The 14,790-nt window shown below is 39.5% G+C and overlaps 1 protein-coding gene across 1 annotated transcript in view; it reads left to right on the top strand.

The window, feature by feature from the left end:
* Positions 1-14,790, top strand: part of RGL1 (ral guanine nucleotide dissociation stimulator like 1) — a 109,821-nt gene that overhangs the window by 67,439 nt on the left and 27,592 nt on the right. The window contains 12 exon segments of the mRNA XM_032226674.1: positions 3,688-3,752; positions 3,754-3,801; positions 7,037-7,050; positions 8,667-8,688; positions 8,690-8,727; positions 8,729-8,775; positions 8,778-8,866; positions 9,595-9,634; positions 9,637-9,689; positions 10,489-10,496; positions 10,859-10,943; positions 14,587-14,676. Of these exon segments, the coding sequence (XP_032082565.1) occupies positions 3,688-3,752; positions 3,754-3,801; positions 7,037-7,050; positions 8,667-8,688; positions 8,690-8,727; positions 8,729-8,775; positions 8,778-8,866; positions 9,595-9,634; positions 9,637-9,689; positions 10,489-10,496; positions 10,859-10,943; positions 14,587-14,676 (599 nt within the window).

The raw sequence follows: 14,790 nt of genomic DNA, 5'->3' as shown, positions 1-14,790 counted from the left end.
TCCTTTGGGAGAAGGGCGGCATATAATAGCAATAGCAATAGCAGTAGACTTATATACCGCTTCATAGGGCTTTCAGCCCTCTCTAAGCGGTTTACAGAGTCAGCATATTGCCCCCAACAACAATCCGGGTCCTCATTTTACCCACCTCGGAAGGATGGAAGGCTGAGACAACCCTGAGCCGGTGAGATTTGAACCGCTGAACTGCTGATCTAGCAGTAGCCTGCAGTGCTGCATTTAACCACCGCACCACCTCGGCTCTTCAATCCAAAATCCAAATTAATTTTTTTTAAAAAAAAACAACCCTATATCATTTCAGACAAATCCAACATCTTCTTAAAGCCTTCCAGTATTAGGGCATTCATAACTTCTGGAGGCAAGCTATTCCACTGATTATTGTTCTAACTGTCAGGGAATTTCTCCTCGGTTCTAAGTTGCTTCTCTCCTTGATTAATTTCCACCCATTGCTTCTTGTCCTACCCTCAGGTGCTTTGGAGAATAGTTTGACTCCCTCTTCTTTGTGGCAACCTCTGAATTGCTATAGCTTGTGTAATATCTAACAGTCATGGTAATCTCAGAAACCAGATGCAGTAGAACAAGTACAATTTGTTTCCCCCATTAATAGTGCTTTGTAAAACTTCAGAAATGTTTAGGTAGTATGGATAAAATAGAGGCCGCACTTTAAATGAAATTAATTCTCTGAGATGAAGGGATTCTCCACAGTTTTGCACTTTGAATAGGCCACCCTCACCTATTGCCACAAGTGGAGAGATTCTGTGATTCTGTACCAGAGGTAGCTTTTGATACAACATGCATATCAGCTATTTAGAGGAAGAAATAAATTAATTTCCCCTGGGCAGGAGGAAACTTCTTGCAAAAGCCCGAATAATTTGTTTGAACTTAGCTACCCCTTTGACATTTCACTTGGTTGAACTGGTTAAGGATCTATTCACCACATCCCACAAGTAAGTTACTTCCCTCTATGCTCTACTGGTGGCGCAGTGGTTAAATGCAGCACTGCAGGCTACTGCTAGATCAGCAGTTCAGCAGTTCAAATCTCACCGGCTCAAGGTTGACTCAGCCTTCCATCCTTCCGAGGTGGGTGAAATGAGGACCTGGATTGTTGTTGGGGGCAATATGCTGACTCTGTAAACCGCTTAGAGAGGGCTGAAAGCCCTATGAAGCGGTATATAAGTCTACTGCTATTGCTATTGCTACTTAAAAAAAATGTTTCTGTAACACTGAGTCATAATTGAAGCGTAGGATAAATCAAAAAGAGAAGCCTCTGGAAGTTTAAAAAGAAAAAAATAACTAATTGTATGTATATATTTGGGACAAATATAAAAGATGGGGCTGGATTCAGGAAGTAGAGAAGGATGGGTGAGAAATAAGTATTGATTGATCCTCCTATAGAGAATTAACTAATTGGTCCATTTAAGTTTTCTTTTCCTTGGCAAAATTAAAGATCCGTAGAGGTTCTCTATGAACTGTGAAAGAGAGGAATCTGGGGACTGTACGATATTATAGAATGTGGATGTAATATTGTAATATATGGTTTCCTGCCGTTACTACATTCATATGCTGTATTTTCCACAGTTTAAAATCAAACTGAGAGATATCCAAATTCTGGCTCAGCATGAGGTTTATTGACAGGTTTTGAGCAAATCACTGTTCTTAAGGTATCTCATAAGGTTTGGGAACAATTAGTAAGACAATCTCTTGTTCATGCCATGAAATTTCCTAAAGTCAGGTATGGATGCAAGAATAATACGCTTGTTTCTTTACTACTGGTTTGCAACATCTTGTGTTTACATGACTGCGATTTGACCGATGACTATAATGATTTATGACATAAAATCTGGTCCCAATTGGGATTGTAAGTCAAGGATTACTTGTATTCATTATCTCCCCTTCAACTTACCTAGATCTAAAAACTCCATTCTACATAAAATGGAGATTAGCATCATATTTACTAAGATACTCTACAAATCTACTCATCAAGATCTACTTTATGCAAGCTCCTTTTTTTGTGTGTGTTTTGAGCTTTCATAGATTATTTCCCCTCATGTGTTTTTCTGCCAGATTCAGGGAGTTTCAGTAGAATTAGAAAGCTGCCAGTTATCTATTGCTAGAGATGAATGTTCTAAAAATAAATTGATTAGTTCTACAATCTAAAGGCCCTAACTTTAGAATCTAAGGCAGTTTGTTTCTCAATTTTACCTGGAAGAATCAACTGCTGGAATAGCAAATAAAGGAGAAAGCAAAACAACAAAAAAACAATCCTATCTGCAGATCCTTTATTTTAAATCAGCCTCTGTAGCTGATTTAAGTTTCTCTTTGTTTGACTGCTCTTGATAGAAGAGCTGACACTTTGATTCAAGTAAGAATGTGCTTAGGAAATCCTACATAGATTCCAAGCCATTGGTTTGTTATCCCCATTATGAAAAGTTAAATATAAGGGAAGGAGAAATAAATGACTTCTTTAAGTAGAGTAAATTCTCTGTGGTGATCTACATGAATGTCATTGACTTCATTGCTTTGCTGTGTCTCTTCATCAACCCTTTTAATTTCTAAAACGGTTATTTTTGGGGGGCTATAACCTCTTTGGATGCTTTGAGCATTCTCACGTAAATATATATAATAGTATAAAGGTCTTTGCTACCATAAACTCATAGCACTCACAGGTTTTCCTTCTAATACCTCTTAGCTACTCCCCACCATCTATTACTGGAAGTGGGTATCTCACTCACCAGCCTCCTTAGCATGTTATATACAAGTATTCGAGTTTTGAGTTTAATAAAATTGTATGCCGCCCACATCCCATTGGGACTCTGGGCGGCTCACAGCAAGACAAAGGAAACATTTAAAATTTAAGAATAAAAAATACAATTAAAACTCCACAACATCCATTCCATCTAAGCGGGGCTGGATATAATCAACAGCCTGCCGGAACAGCCAGGTCTTAACAGCTTCACGGAAGGCCGGGAGAGTGGGAAGGGTCTGGATCTCTACGGGTAGATCGTTCCACAGGGCCGGCGCAGCAACAGAGAAGGCCTCCCCGGGGAGCCGCCAGCCGGCATTGTCCGGTTGACGGCACCCGGAGGAGGCCCACCTGTGCGATCTTGTTGGTCTTGGGAGGTGAATGGCAGGAGGCGGTCTCTCAGGTAGCCAGGTCCTAAACCATGAAGGGCTTTAAAAGTAATGACTAGCACCTTGAAGCGCGTCCAGAGACCAATAGGAAGCCAGTGCAGCTCGCGGAGGATAGGTGTAACATGGGTGTATCTAGATACACCCCATATCGCTCGCAACGGCTTTGTGCTTTGTGAATAGTGCCTTTTGGTCTTTAGGCTTCTTGCTTCACTTAAGCAGAGTTCTTTACATGTTTCTTGAAGTGGGTCAGTGCAAGATGAAAGAGGTCTCCTAAAATATACTCCTTGTTTCATCAATGTATGTTTCTTGTTTTTGCTAAGCAACATTTAAAATGGTGTGCAATGTTTGATCATGCCCAACAGCTTCCTCATTGCCCATGCCCTCTCTTTCCCTTTCTACCCTTTTTGTGATTAAAAGCATAACCCTGTTTTTTTGTCTCAAACTAGTCTTCAGCGCAAGATCTAACTTCAGTTAGACTTACATGAAGTAAAATGAGAGGACACATTTAGTAAATATTCACAATGCATTATATCCTGACAGGTGAGATTCATGATATATTTGCAACTGAAGAAGAAACAAAGATTAGTGGAGCAGAAGAATTTTCTTCTTTTCCCAGAAGATCTGGTAGCTGAACAGTTAACTTACATGGACGCAGTAAGTATAACAGATGTATACTTTTTGTAAGCATAAATACAGATTATGCTTCTGAAGTGTTTGTTTTATTTATCCCTTAAATTTTTATTTAGCTTTCCAACCATATAGTATCCAAGATACTGAACAGTTAAATATAAACCAACAATCAAAATATAAAGACAAGTTGATGAAACATCAGAAAACTATTGTATACAATTTTAGTTGATGCAAACAGCTAATTAACCATATAGTTCTAGTTCTAGTTTATTGGTCTTGTATGCCGCCCACTCCCGAAGGACTCCGGGCGGCTTACAATAAACAAGGGAAGGGGATAAATAAACAAAACAACACTTTAAAATACACAACATTCACAGTTTCCATGGGGCTGGATGTTTCACAAGCCCCCTGGCCTGCTGGAGCAGCAGGACTTGGTGGCTTTGCGGAGGCCGGGAGGATAGTAAGGGTCCGGATCTCGACAGGGAAATCATTCCAGAGGGCTGGAGCTGCGACAGAGAAGGCCCTCCCCCGGGGAGTTGCCAGCCGACATTGGCTGGCAGATAGAATCCGGAGGAGACCTAACCTGTGAGATCTAATCGGTCTATGGGAGGTAATCGCAGGAGGCGGTCTCTCAGGTACCCAGGTCCGATGCCATGTAGGGCTTTATAGGTAACGACCAGCACCTTGAAGCGGGTCGGAGACTAATGGGTAGCCAGTGCAGCTCGTGGAGGATAGGTGTGACGTGGTGTACCTGGGTGCACCCACAATCACTCACACGGCTGCGTTCTGGACTAACTAAGTCTTCGAACACTCTTCAAGGGCAGCCCCATGTAGAGAGGGTTACAGTAATATGTGACATTTTGATACCTCTTTAGAAAATGTGTGGGGTTATTTCTATTGTTTTTCCTAGCTGAGGTAAAATTGCCTTTAATTCACCCTGATTGCATGATAAAGAGGGCTGTTAAATTGCATCATCCATTTTCCTGGCATGCTCACCGACTGAAGAAATTGTTAATTATTAATCAGATTTATATCACCCATCTCATCAAAAGCAACTCTGGGAGGTGCACAACAATCAAAGAAAACCAACAAATGTAAACACTGCAAATACAACACATAGAAATCTGTATTAACGCATACCATAAAAGCAAGGGAGGATAAAAATCACTTCGATAATGGAGCCATCTAAATAGGTCTCTGTTTAATTTCTTTCATTTGGGAAATTTGCACATCCAAATTCTGTAACCTTTTGTTAATAGTCTTCTCTAAGATTGTGCAGTTATGTCCCTTTTTAAAAACTTGGAATCAGTTTATGGAAAAAAACAACAACATTTGGTTGCAACTATTGATTAAAACACATATTTTAAAGGGATACTTAAACGATACTTTCTTAAAAGATAGTTTAAAACAGCATTTGATTAAAAAAAAAACTAAGTTACAGTAGAAGACTGCTGATTTTTTTTAACGTTGCAAAACTATTGCAAAGCTTAGGACAAATTGTGAACCAGTTAAATGGCTTTTTAAACATTGATCGTTCTTTGTAAAGATTGTTTAAAGCAAGTTTGTTTACGTGATATGTTTATCTGTATCGTCATCTGTTACTAGTTGCTGATTGCTCATTGGTCCATTTTGTTGTACTAGATGGTTTTCTGCAATTGGAAAGTGATAAAAACGTTCGAAAGAATTACAGAACTTCGCATGAAAGTTTAAGTGGATAGGATTGGATTCATTCCAAGGCAGTCCATGGACTGAATTTTCAAATACATAGGCAACCATCAGTGGTCAGTTCCGGATCTCGGTGCAACCGGTATGGTGCAGCGGCCACCACATAAATGTGCACCAGCGCATGTGCGCAGAGCGTGTGTGCGTCCTTACTTCCTGCAATGCACCACTTGCTTGGCGGAGCATCACACAGATGTCATATGCTGTGTGCGCGGAAGCACCGAAGAGCTAAAATATAGATAAGAACAGCGGGTGGGCAGGTGGGCCCTCCAGAGCACCCTACCGGAAAGAGCCGAGGTGGCACAGTGGTTAGGGTGCAGTACTGCAGGCCACTTCAGTTGACTGTTATCTGCAGTTCAGCGGTTCTAATCTCACCGGCTCAAGGTTGACTCAGCCTTCCATCCTTCCGAGGTGGGTGAAATGAGGACCCAGACTGTGGGGGCGATAGGCTGACTCTGTAAACCGCTTAGAGAGGGCTGAAAGCCCTATGAAGCGGTATATAAGTCTAACTGCTATTGCTATTGCTATTACCCAGTGCTCCCTGCAGGCACCAGTATTCCCGTACCGGGGCGTACCGCCTGCAACCCACCACTGCATCCCATGTTCTAAATCTATTTTGTTCTGCTTTTTTTCCCCCTCATTTGACATTTTTGTTACAGTGACATTCAGATGTGGAATGATAGCCTTAGTGGTGTTGTGTTAGTTCAGATTTTGTGACAGGCCACAATTAAGAGCAAGGTCTTGGTTTGCAAAACCATTTGAAAATCCTTTTATTACTCTGGCTATTTGATTAACTGTAATTACAGTAAATTCACAGGCTATTTATGTTTTACAGCCTGCAAAACCTAATTAAGCATATACAACTGTAATCTAGAAGAGCATTCAAATTAAGTGAATATATTTTGTTTCCAAATATTATGTTTCAAGGAACATTCTGTTTTCAAATAAGGTAGAGACAGCAGTATTTGCTCATTATTCATGATTAAAAAGCCTCACGTCTCAAATACAGTATATCATTGACCTGTCTAAATCACGTTAAACATAGTTAAGTGAAATAATATTTTAGGTATGCACATGTTTAAAAACTTTGCAGGTAAATCAGAATTCAAGAGTTTCAAAAATTTCTTTTTTTTCATCAGCAAAATATACATCTCATAAATTGGATATTGTCAGTCTCACCTATCAATGATCTATCTCAGGTTATAAACTAGCCAACTAAAATGTTAGGGTGTTTATGAAATCAGAATATTTCTTTATGAAAATTGATTGACAAAAGTTTAGTTAAACAGGCTGAATTCTCACAATTTGTCTGATATTTTTGAAGCAGTTTGAACCATTTTTCTGTAGGGCTAATAGATGGAATGAATAATAAAAGGTATCTTAACTGTTAAATTATTCCTAAACAAATTGGCAAATATTGAACTTGGCTCTTTAATTCCAGGCATGCAATTATAATTATTGTAGAATAATTAAAAAGCATCGACTCATCATTCAGGTCCTCATACAGCCTTATACATTTAATAAAATTAAACAACAGCAAATATTTCCTCAGCAATATAGGTAGTCCAGATGAAATTAGCTAAAGGAATACTTACGTGCGTACAAAATATTTGAAGTAATGCTTTAAATCCATGGTTTTAAAGTTGTTCATTGATAGTTGGTCATACATCCCAATAACGCACATGGGTGCTGCTTTCTGCATTTTATGCAATGCAGTAAAACACATTAACGTTGCAGGAAGAGCTGTGTCACATAAAGTAGCATATGGGTTGCAAATGACAGACCATGGATTTCCACTGGGGGATTTATGTCCCTAACTGTTGCTTTTTGCAATTCCCAAGCAGGCCCTTTGTGGAAAGTTATGAGCTACAAAAATAAAGGGCGAGTAACCACTAATGATGACCTCTGTGTTTCAGAAATCATTCCCTTTCAAACTGCCCTCTGCTCTGCTACATTTGCTGTTTTTTGATATTTGATTATTCGCAAACTAGAACCGTGGCAGATTTATACTGTTTCAAATACGGTTTTGTTGCATCTCTACCTGAGTCATTCCTCAGAGGCTGGTGTTGAAAAAGGGAGAGGGAGAACTCTTCTTGTGAATATTGTAAAAGTAAATATTAGATAAGTTAAATTGATTCTTGTATTGTATTATCCCATGATACTTTTGTTTTGCTTACACCGGTGGTAGTCAACCTGGTCCAGTGGTGGGTTTCAAAAATTGTTCGAACCTACTCTGTGGGTGTGGCCTCCTTGTGGGAGTGGCTTGCCACCCATGTACCGGATGGGAGTGGCTTGCCGCCCAAGGATATGAAGATGCCGACGACACTTGTCAGAACCACCTTAAATTACCTCACACACAGCACTGGCATGCATAAGAATATGATACAAACTTGGTTTTTTAAAAGGCATCTTTGGTTTGCGTTAAAACAACTTCAACACACGCAATGTTCTGATTGCACCACAAACGCAGTAGTCATCCTTACCTTTCACAGAGGCACTGAGTTGTATAAATAGGAGCATGATAGTGTAGAATAATCATATCCAAGGACCAGTGGTGGGTTTCAAAAATCTTGGAACCTCTTCTGTAGGTGTGGCCTGCTTTCCGGGTCCACTGGTGGAACCTCTTCTAACCATTCAGTAGATTTGACGAACCGGTTCTACCGAATAGGTGCGAACTGGTAGGAACCCCCCTCTGACCTGGGTCCCTACCGCCCCTAGTGGGCGTTCCAGCTTTCATGGGGGCGATGGGGGTTTTGCTGTAACTCTGCTTTGTAAATTTTATAAAGTAAAGTTACTTCCCTAATTTATAAATCACCATTACTGCGGAACCGGTGGGCGGTTAGAAAATTTACTACTAACAGAGATACAAAGTGGGTGGTAGGTATAAAAAGGTTTACACTATTCTTGAATATAAATGCATGCCCAATAAATATTACTGCTACAACTTACTTGTGTTATTACTACTACTAAAAAAAAGACTATTGCTGTCTATGAGATTCAAGGGGAAAAAAGATTCAAGGGAAAAAGGATGTGTCATTCCACCTTCAGAAAGGCTGGAATGACCACCATGTTGTGTATTTCAACACTTCACATAGGAGAAATAAACAAAACTCGTCTTACAGCCTTGACATGATGTTTTTATATGTTGTTCCAGACACTGTTTAAAGAGTGGTACCTCACCACTGTTTGGGGCTGCATCTGGTCTCAGAGAGATAGAAAGAGAACAAACACTGGCTCCCACCATCAGAGCTACCATTGCACAGTTCAACGCAGTCACCAATGCGTCATCAGGACAATTTTGAATGGCAAGGAGCTGAAAACGCACCAGCGTGCCAAGATCATAGAGAAGTGGATCAATATCGCCCATGTAAAGACTCATTTTGTTCCAGTTGTCTTCTTGCTATTATACAAATGCTGGAGTGTGTGTGTGTCCGTGTGTGTGGTCCGTGTCCATTATAGCATGCATAATATCAAGGTTCTTCTAATCCGATCTTTGAGGTGTTTCTTTTTCTCCCAATAATATAGACAACAGGTAGACTAGCTTTGGCCATAGCATATCAGATGTCCTTGGAAGTTCAATAGAACAGTCAATTTCCCCAATTTCAATGGTAGAAAGGCCTTGATATTGTAGATCAATTTAGTTTGGGAAGTAATTCCAATCCTTTCCAGTCCCAATATTTTTTATTGCATTTGTTTCTTTATTCACTCTTTTGTTTTATATGCTGCTCATCCAAAGTGCTCTGGGCGGCTTATAAGATGTTCTACAATCTGAATAACGACAATTCGTAAGATAACAATGTTCTGCATAGATTGCATTTAGTTACTTTCACTTACAACTGAAACACGTAATGATTGGAAACTATAATATTAAAGATCAGAAGGTAAAGAAAGCAAGAATACAGTAACCCAAACTCTAGAAGTACTTTCAAGTCTGAAAAAAGCAATGTATTTTTTTTAAAAAAAAGAATTGGTCAATGTTTATGTAGCTGACAGGTTCCTTTTGTAAAAAAAATAAGAATTCAGAGAAACAATGCTTCTAAAAGAGTAACTGACAAATGTGTAACCCTTCTTTGTGCCATTTTCACTCCCTTATAGGAATGTAGGATTCTTAAGAATTTCTCCTCTTTGAGAGCCATCGTTCAGCACTTCAGTCCAACTCCATCTATCGGCTAAAGAAAAGCTGGGCATGTGTTGCCAAAGTAAGATCAATATCCATCCATTCTTGGGCAGTGGATAGTGATATCCCCCTATAAGCTTCTGTAGCTTTTGGGACTTGGAAATCTATAATTTACAATTCCTGTAGAGTTGTTGATGGGCTGTTGCAGGTGGGAGGAAAATTAAGGGGAGTCAATCATGAGCAAAAATTAGACTTTTAATTTATAACTAGCAGTTACAAATTGGCTCAGAAGCCTCTCTAAGGATGCCTAATTTAGCTGCTGATATTACAATTTTTCTACAGTTCCTCAAATACAGAAGTATCTGAAGTCTCTCCAACTTAATGTCTGTGACTCCATCCTCAGCAAGGAATCTCTTTGGTGATTTTGGCCAGTCATATTCTCTCAGCTTAGTCTGTTGTGAGGGAAAGGAGCAGTTTACTCTGCTTTAAACTTCAGAACAAAAAGTGGAGTATAAATGTCTGCATTTCAGAGAATCTAGAAGCCTGGGCGGGATGGATTGGACTGTTGCATCAGAAAAATACCGAGAGATTATAATGAGCTGCTTCTTGTTTTACATTATGGTTAGAATCATATTGTCAGCGTTCCAAATACCATGTAGAATCAAATCAGAATCAAAAGCAAAACTATGCTTAAAGTTCCAATTTAATAAAGCAGGCATGTTGGCACATAGCTGTGGGATCCCAACTCTGGAAGTTACATCAGAATCCCACCCAGTTGAAAGTTCATGATCTTGTCCCCACACCCACAATCCATCACATGGTCCAATCTCCTTTTTCCACGCTGGCGTCCATGCCCAGCTTCTTCCAGTCAGGTGTGAAAGTGCGGAGAACAAAGGATGACCTTGCTTCTAGTAAAGAATGAAAAACAATACAATTCCAAAATCCTACTCCTGTCTATTCCCCCCTCCCATTGACTATTCTTAAAGAAACAGCACAATGAAATAAGAGAAAGTGTGGCAGGCCAAAATTCTAAAAAGAATATAAATGCAGGCCTGACACATATTCTTCTTGCTTAGACAGTGACCTAAAAGAAGAGATGTTATTGGGGATTTTCCTGGGTCCTAAATCTGAGAAATCTCCTTACAAGATGATGCCCTCATCACCATGAAATTTTAAATTAATGGAGCAAATTGTCATTTAGCTTCAGGAAATCTTAAAATCATTCCATTTTCTTTTGGACAGAGATAGAACGTTGATGTTTGAAGAACTATCAGAAATCTTCTCAGATCATGACAACTATTTGACAAGCCGGGAGCTGCTAATGAGGGTGAGAAGCAACAGATACTTCAGTGACATTGTAATACTTTACAACTACAGTGTTCAGTTTTGGCTAAATAACTATCGGTTCGGTAGATTTGACGAACTGATTCTACCGAATAGGTGCGAACTGGTAGGAACCCACCTCTGGTGTGCATGGATTTAAAATAAAGAAATCAGATTAGCTATGCAAAGTGCAATGTTGGAGAGAAAGATTCCTTTGATTTGAAATTGAGGTCATTTGAGTGATTTTTTTTTTTAAAAAAATGTTTTGTTAACAGAAAGCTGGCAAGGATTGAGTTGCATTTGGTATGAGATAACTCATCCCGAAGGAAATTATCTGAATATTCTGTGCTCTTCCAGTGAGACAGAAATAAAAGATGATAACTCTGAAAAGTCATTAAACTGTTTAGAGGTAGTTGCAGGAAAAAAAATGACATGCAAAATGACACAAAAACTGGTACAAATGTGCAGTATGCATATCTCTATAATCTATTCCTTGAAAGGCCAACGGCAATGTGAACTGAATTATTATCAGAAAAAAAGTATGCCAACTGTAGAAAAATACGTGAAATGATTGCAAACAGAGTATTTTATTTATTTATTTTGTTTATGACTGTATAGATCTCTTCAGTCAATTGTATTTAAATGCAACCCTCAAAGCCAATGTAACAATAAAGATGTACTAATTCAATGTATAATTAAGGTCAAGTATTATAGTTGATCATAAAAATAATAATAATAATGCTGCTCTTGGTATCCAGAGCTTAACAATAATCAAGTCTTGAAAGCCTTCTGGAACGGCCTTTTAAGAGGCTTGCAGGCCAGGGAAGTTGTGGTTATTCTTGTCTTGAGAGGAATGGAGCCCATACAGAGAAAGTTCCCTTTGGACACTTTCAGTTGTGCCTCCTGAATGTTTGGGATTTGATTAGACATTCTCTGTATGGGCAAAATCTATATGGGATGGGTAATCTTGAAGATGCCCAGGATCTTTGATTATATTCAGAATGTAAAAATAGCTAATACTGCACCTGAAGAAACTGTGTTACTAGCAATATTGAGTCTCACTGATGACTGTATAGGCCACTGTTGTGGCCCAGCAGGAGCTGTTGGAGCTGCCACCAGACTCCGACAGCAAGGGGCCCTATGAGTTGGCTCTGGAGGATGTGGAGGACAGGGTTCTGAATCCGAGCAGGGCACAGAGAGGCTGGTTGGCCACCAGGAGGCACCTGAGCCTTGGACCAGTGGGGAGGAGACAAAGGAGAGTGAGCCGGACGCCGGCAGTGAGTTGTTCCTGGATGCCCGGCACCGAAGAGCTAATAGGCATCAGGAACAGTTGCGCAGTTACATGAGGTAATTGCACTCAGCTGGTGGTCATTAGGCTCCTCTCCAGAGGTATAAAAGGACTGCTTGTGCACACACCCCTTTTGCAGAAGTCAACGCATTACTAATGTTGGAGAACAGTATTGTGAGCCTGGCAGGCTGGATTGCTGCCCTGGCTTATCTGTGCGGTTTGCTGCCAAGGACCTGTCTGTCCTGTGAATAAATTCCGTAAAGTATCTTTGGCTTGGAGTGTTTTGGTGTGGGACGAGGGGGTTCAGAACATGCCACTATGCTTTGCCCCAATTGAAGTTGGCTAGTGGTTTTCAAAGATAGTCCCATGTATATTGAACTACTACACATAGCCCATACAGGAGATGTCAATGGTGTGAATGACAAATGTCAGCATTTTTCAGATAAATAAGGCTCCAATGGGTGTACCAGCCAAAGCTGAACAGATCCCCATGGTCGTGGTCTGGAACTGTAATTCCAGGAAGTGTGGCCTGTTCACCTCAGCAAAGTGTAGAGGTTTAAAATTCCAAAATCAGCAAGCTTCTGTAAAAATTATCATTCCAACTTTCTTGGTTTGAAACTCTGCATGTTTCTTCCCATCCACATCTTGATAGTCTCCACAGCTCCACAGAAATGCTTGTTTGAATATCATCCAGTTGAATATCATCCACAAACTGACATTGCATGATAATATTAATCTATCTGTGTCGTAGATCATTAAGTGTAGAGCTGATAAAAGGGTAAATCTTCTATGAATTAGTACTGAGTTGTATCTGAGATTTTGAGATGTAGAAATTATTGAAGTACTTGGAGCAGTAATCACAGGACAATGAAGTTCTAACTGCCTACGGTATTTATAGGAAATTACCTTGATAGTCCAGAAAGTCATCTTTAATTTTAGAAATGCCATTTCTAAAAATACAATTATTTATTGCTTTGTAAGGGAGGGTCAGAAGGCTATCTAATTTTCTAAGGAGTTGGAGATTAAATGTATACAATTGATTGGAAAGGATATGAAATATTCAGGAGGATGACAGCATCATTAAGTTGAAAAGCAATGTAAAAGAAGCCCATAAAAAGCGAGGGCATTTTTAAAACATTCTTATTAAAGTGAAGAAAAAAGGAAAGATAAAAACAGAAAATCAAGATAACAAGGCAAATTTTTTTTAAAAAAAGAAAAAAATACTGACTTATTTTTTATCATCATGAGAAGACATATCCCTCTGTAGTTATCCAGAAAAACAAGTTAAAACATGGCAATAAGTTTAATTTTTAATCTGTTTCAAAGGACCAGATCATATTGTGAATATGGCTCCTGAAATCATAGTGTTACTGGCAAAGTGATCCCAAGGCTTAAGTTGTTGGAACACAGAAACATTTTCATTTTTCCTTGTTAGTCAGCAAAGCAAAAATATTAGTCACATCATAATGTAAGTGTATAAGGGGAAAAAAAACCAACAGAGCATTATATAATGGAAAGGAAAATGTTATTATTAACACATAGGTTGAACGGTTCCACCACAAAACCGCGGTAGACTAAAGCGCGCTCGACGAAAGTGCGTACGTGACGTCATCACAGCGCGACGAAAACAGCATGCTGTGAGCGGTAACTTAAAATTAACGCGTAAATCTAACCTAACCCCCCCCAAACCTAACCCTAATCCTAACCCTAGGCCTAACCCTTACCTAATGCTAAACCTAACGCTAAACCTAACGCTAACCTTAACCTAACCCTAAACCTACCCTAACCCTAAACCTAAACCTAACCCTAACCCTTAACCTAACCCTAACCCTAACCCTAACCCTAAACCTAAACCTAACCCTTACCTTTATGTGAATCGGCTTGCTTTAAAAGCACTTTTTAAAGCGCCCTTTTTTCTCCGCAGTCGTATTTGTTGCGCTGCTGCTGATGTCACGTACGTGCTTTAATCGGGCGCGCTTTAGTCTACCGCGGTTTTGACGGGTCACGAGGTTGAACTGTTTAAGAATAAAAACATATTAACTGTCCAGAAGCAGGAAGGTTGTCATCCAGATGTACCCAATTCAGAGAAAATTGGAAGTGAACAAATACTTGGCTTGGCTCAGAGGTATTTGGCATGTCAAGTTTGACTTGTATTTTGAACCAAGCATTCCTCACCTTCAGGAAACTCTTGAAACATTTTTGTGTGAGCCTTTTTATTAATTTATCTCTTTGGTTGTAAGATGAGTCACATGTCTTTTCAACTTTCGAAAGAAGGACGTAGCATTCAGTGAGCATGGGAAATGTTTGTAAGCCTGTTCTATGGCCTTTTTGCATTCATTTCCCTTCTATTTCATCACAGGAAGGAACATCTAAATTTGCAAATTTGGACAGCAGTGTGAAAGAGAACCAGAAGAGAACCCAGCGGCGGCTTCAACTGCAAAAAGATATGGTAACCTTTTTCTTTTCCATTTGTATCATGAGTTGCTCCAGAATCCAGGATGACATTATTCTTCTCTTTGAAAAATACAACAAACAGCTATAGGAAAGATAACTGTTTAGAATT

This window comes from Thamnophis elegans, chromosome 11 (genome assembly GCF_009769535.1).
Source record: "Thamnophis elegans isolate rThaEle1 chromosome 11, rThaEle1.pri, whole genome shotgun sequence".
Lineage (NCBI taxonomy): Eukaryota > Metazoa > Chordata > Lepidosauria > Squamata > Colubridae > Thamnophis > Thamnophis elegans.
This window is presented reverse-complemented; position numbering and strand designations above follow the sequence as displayed.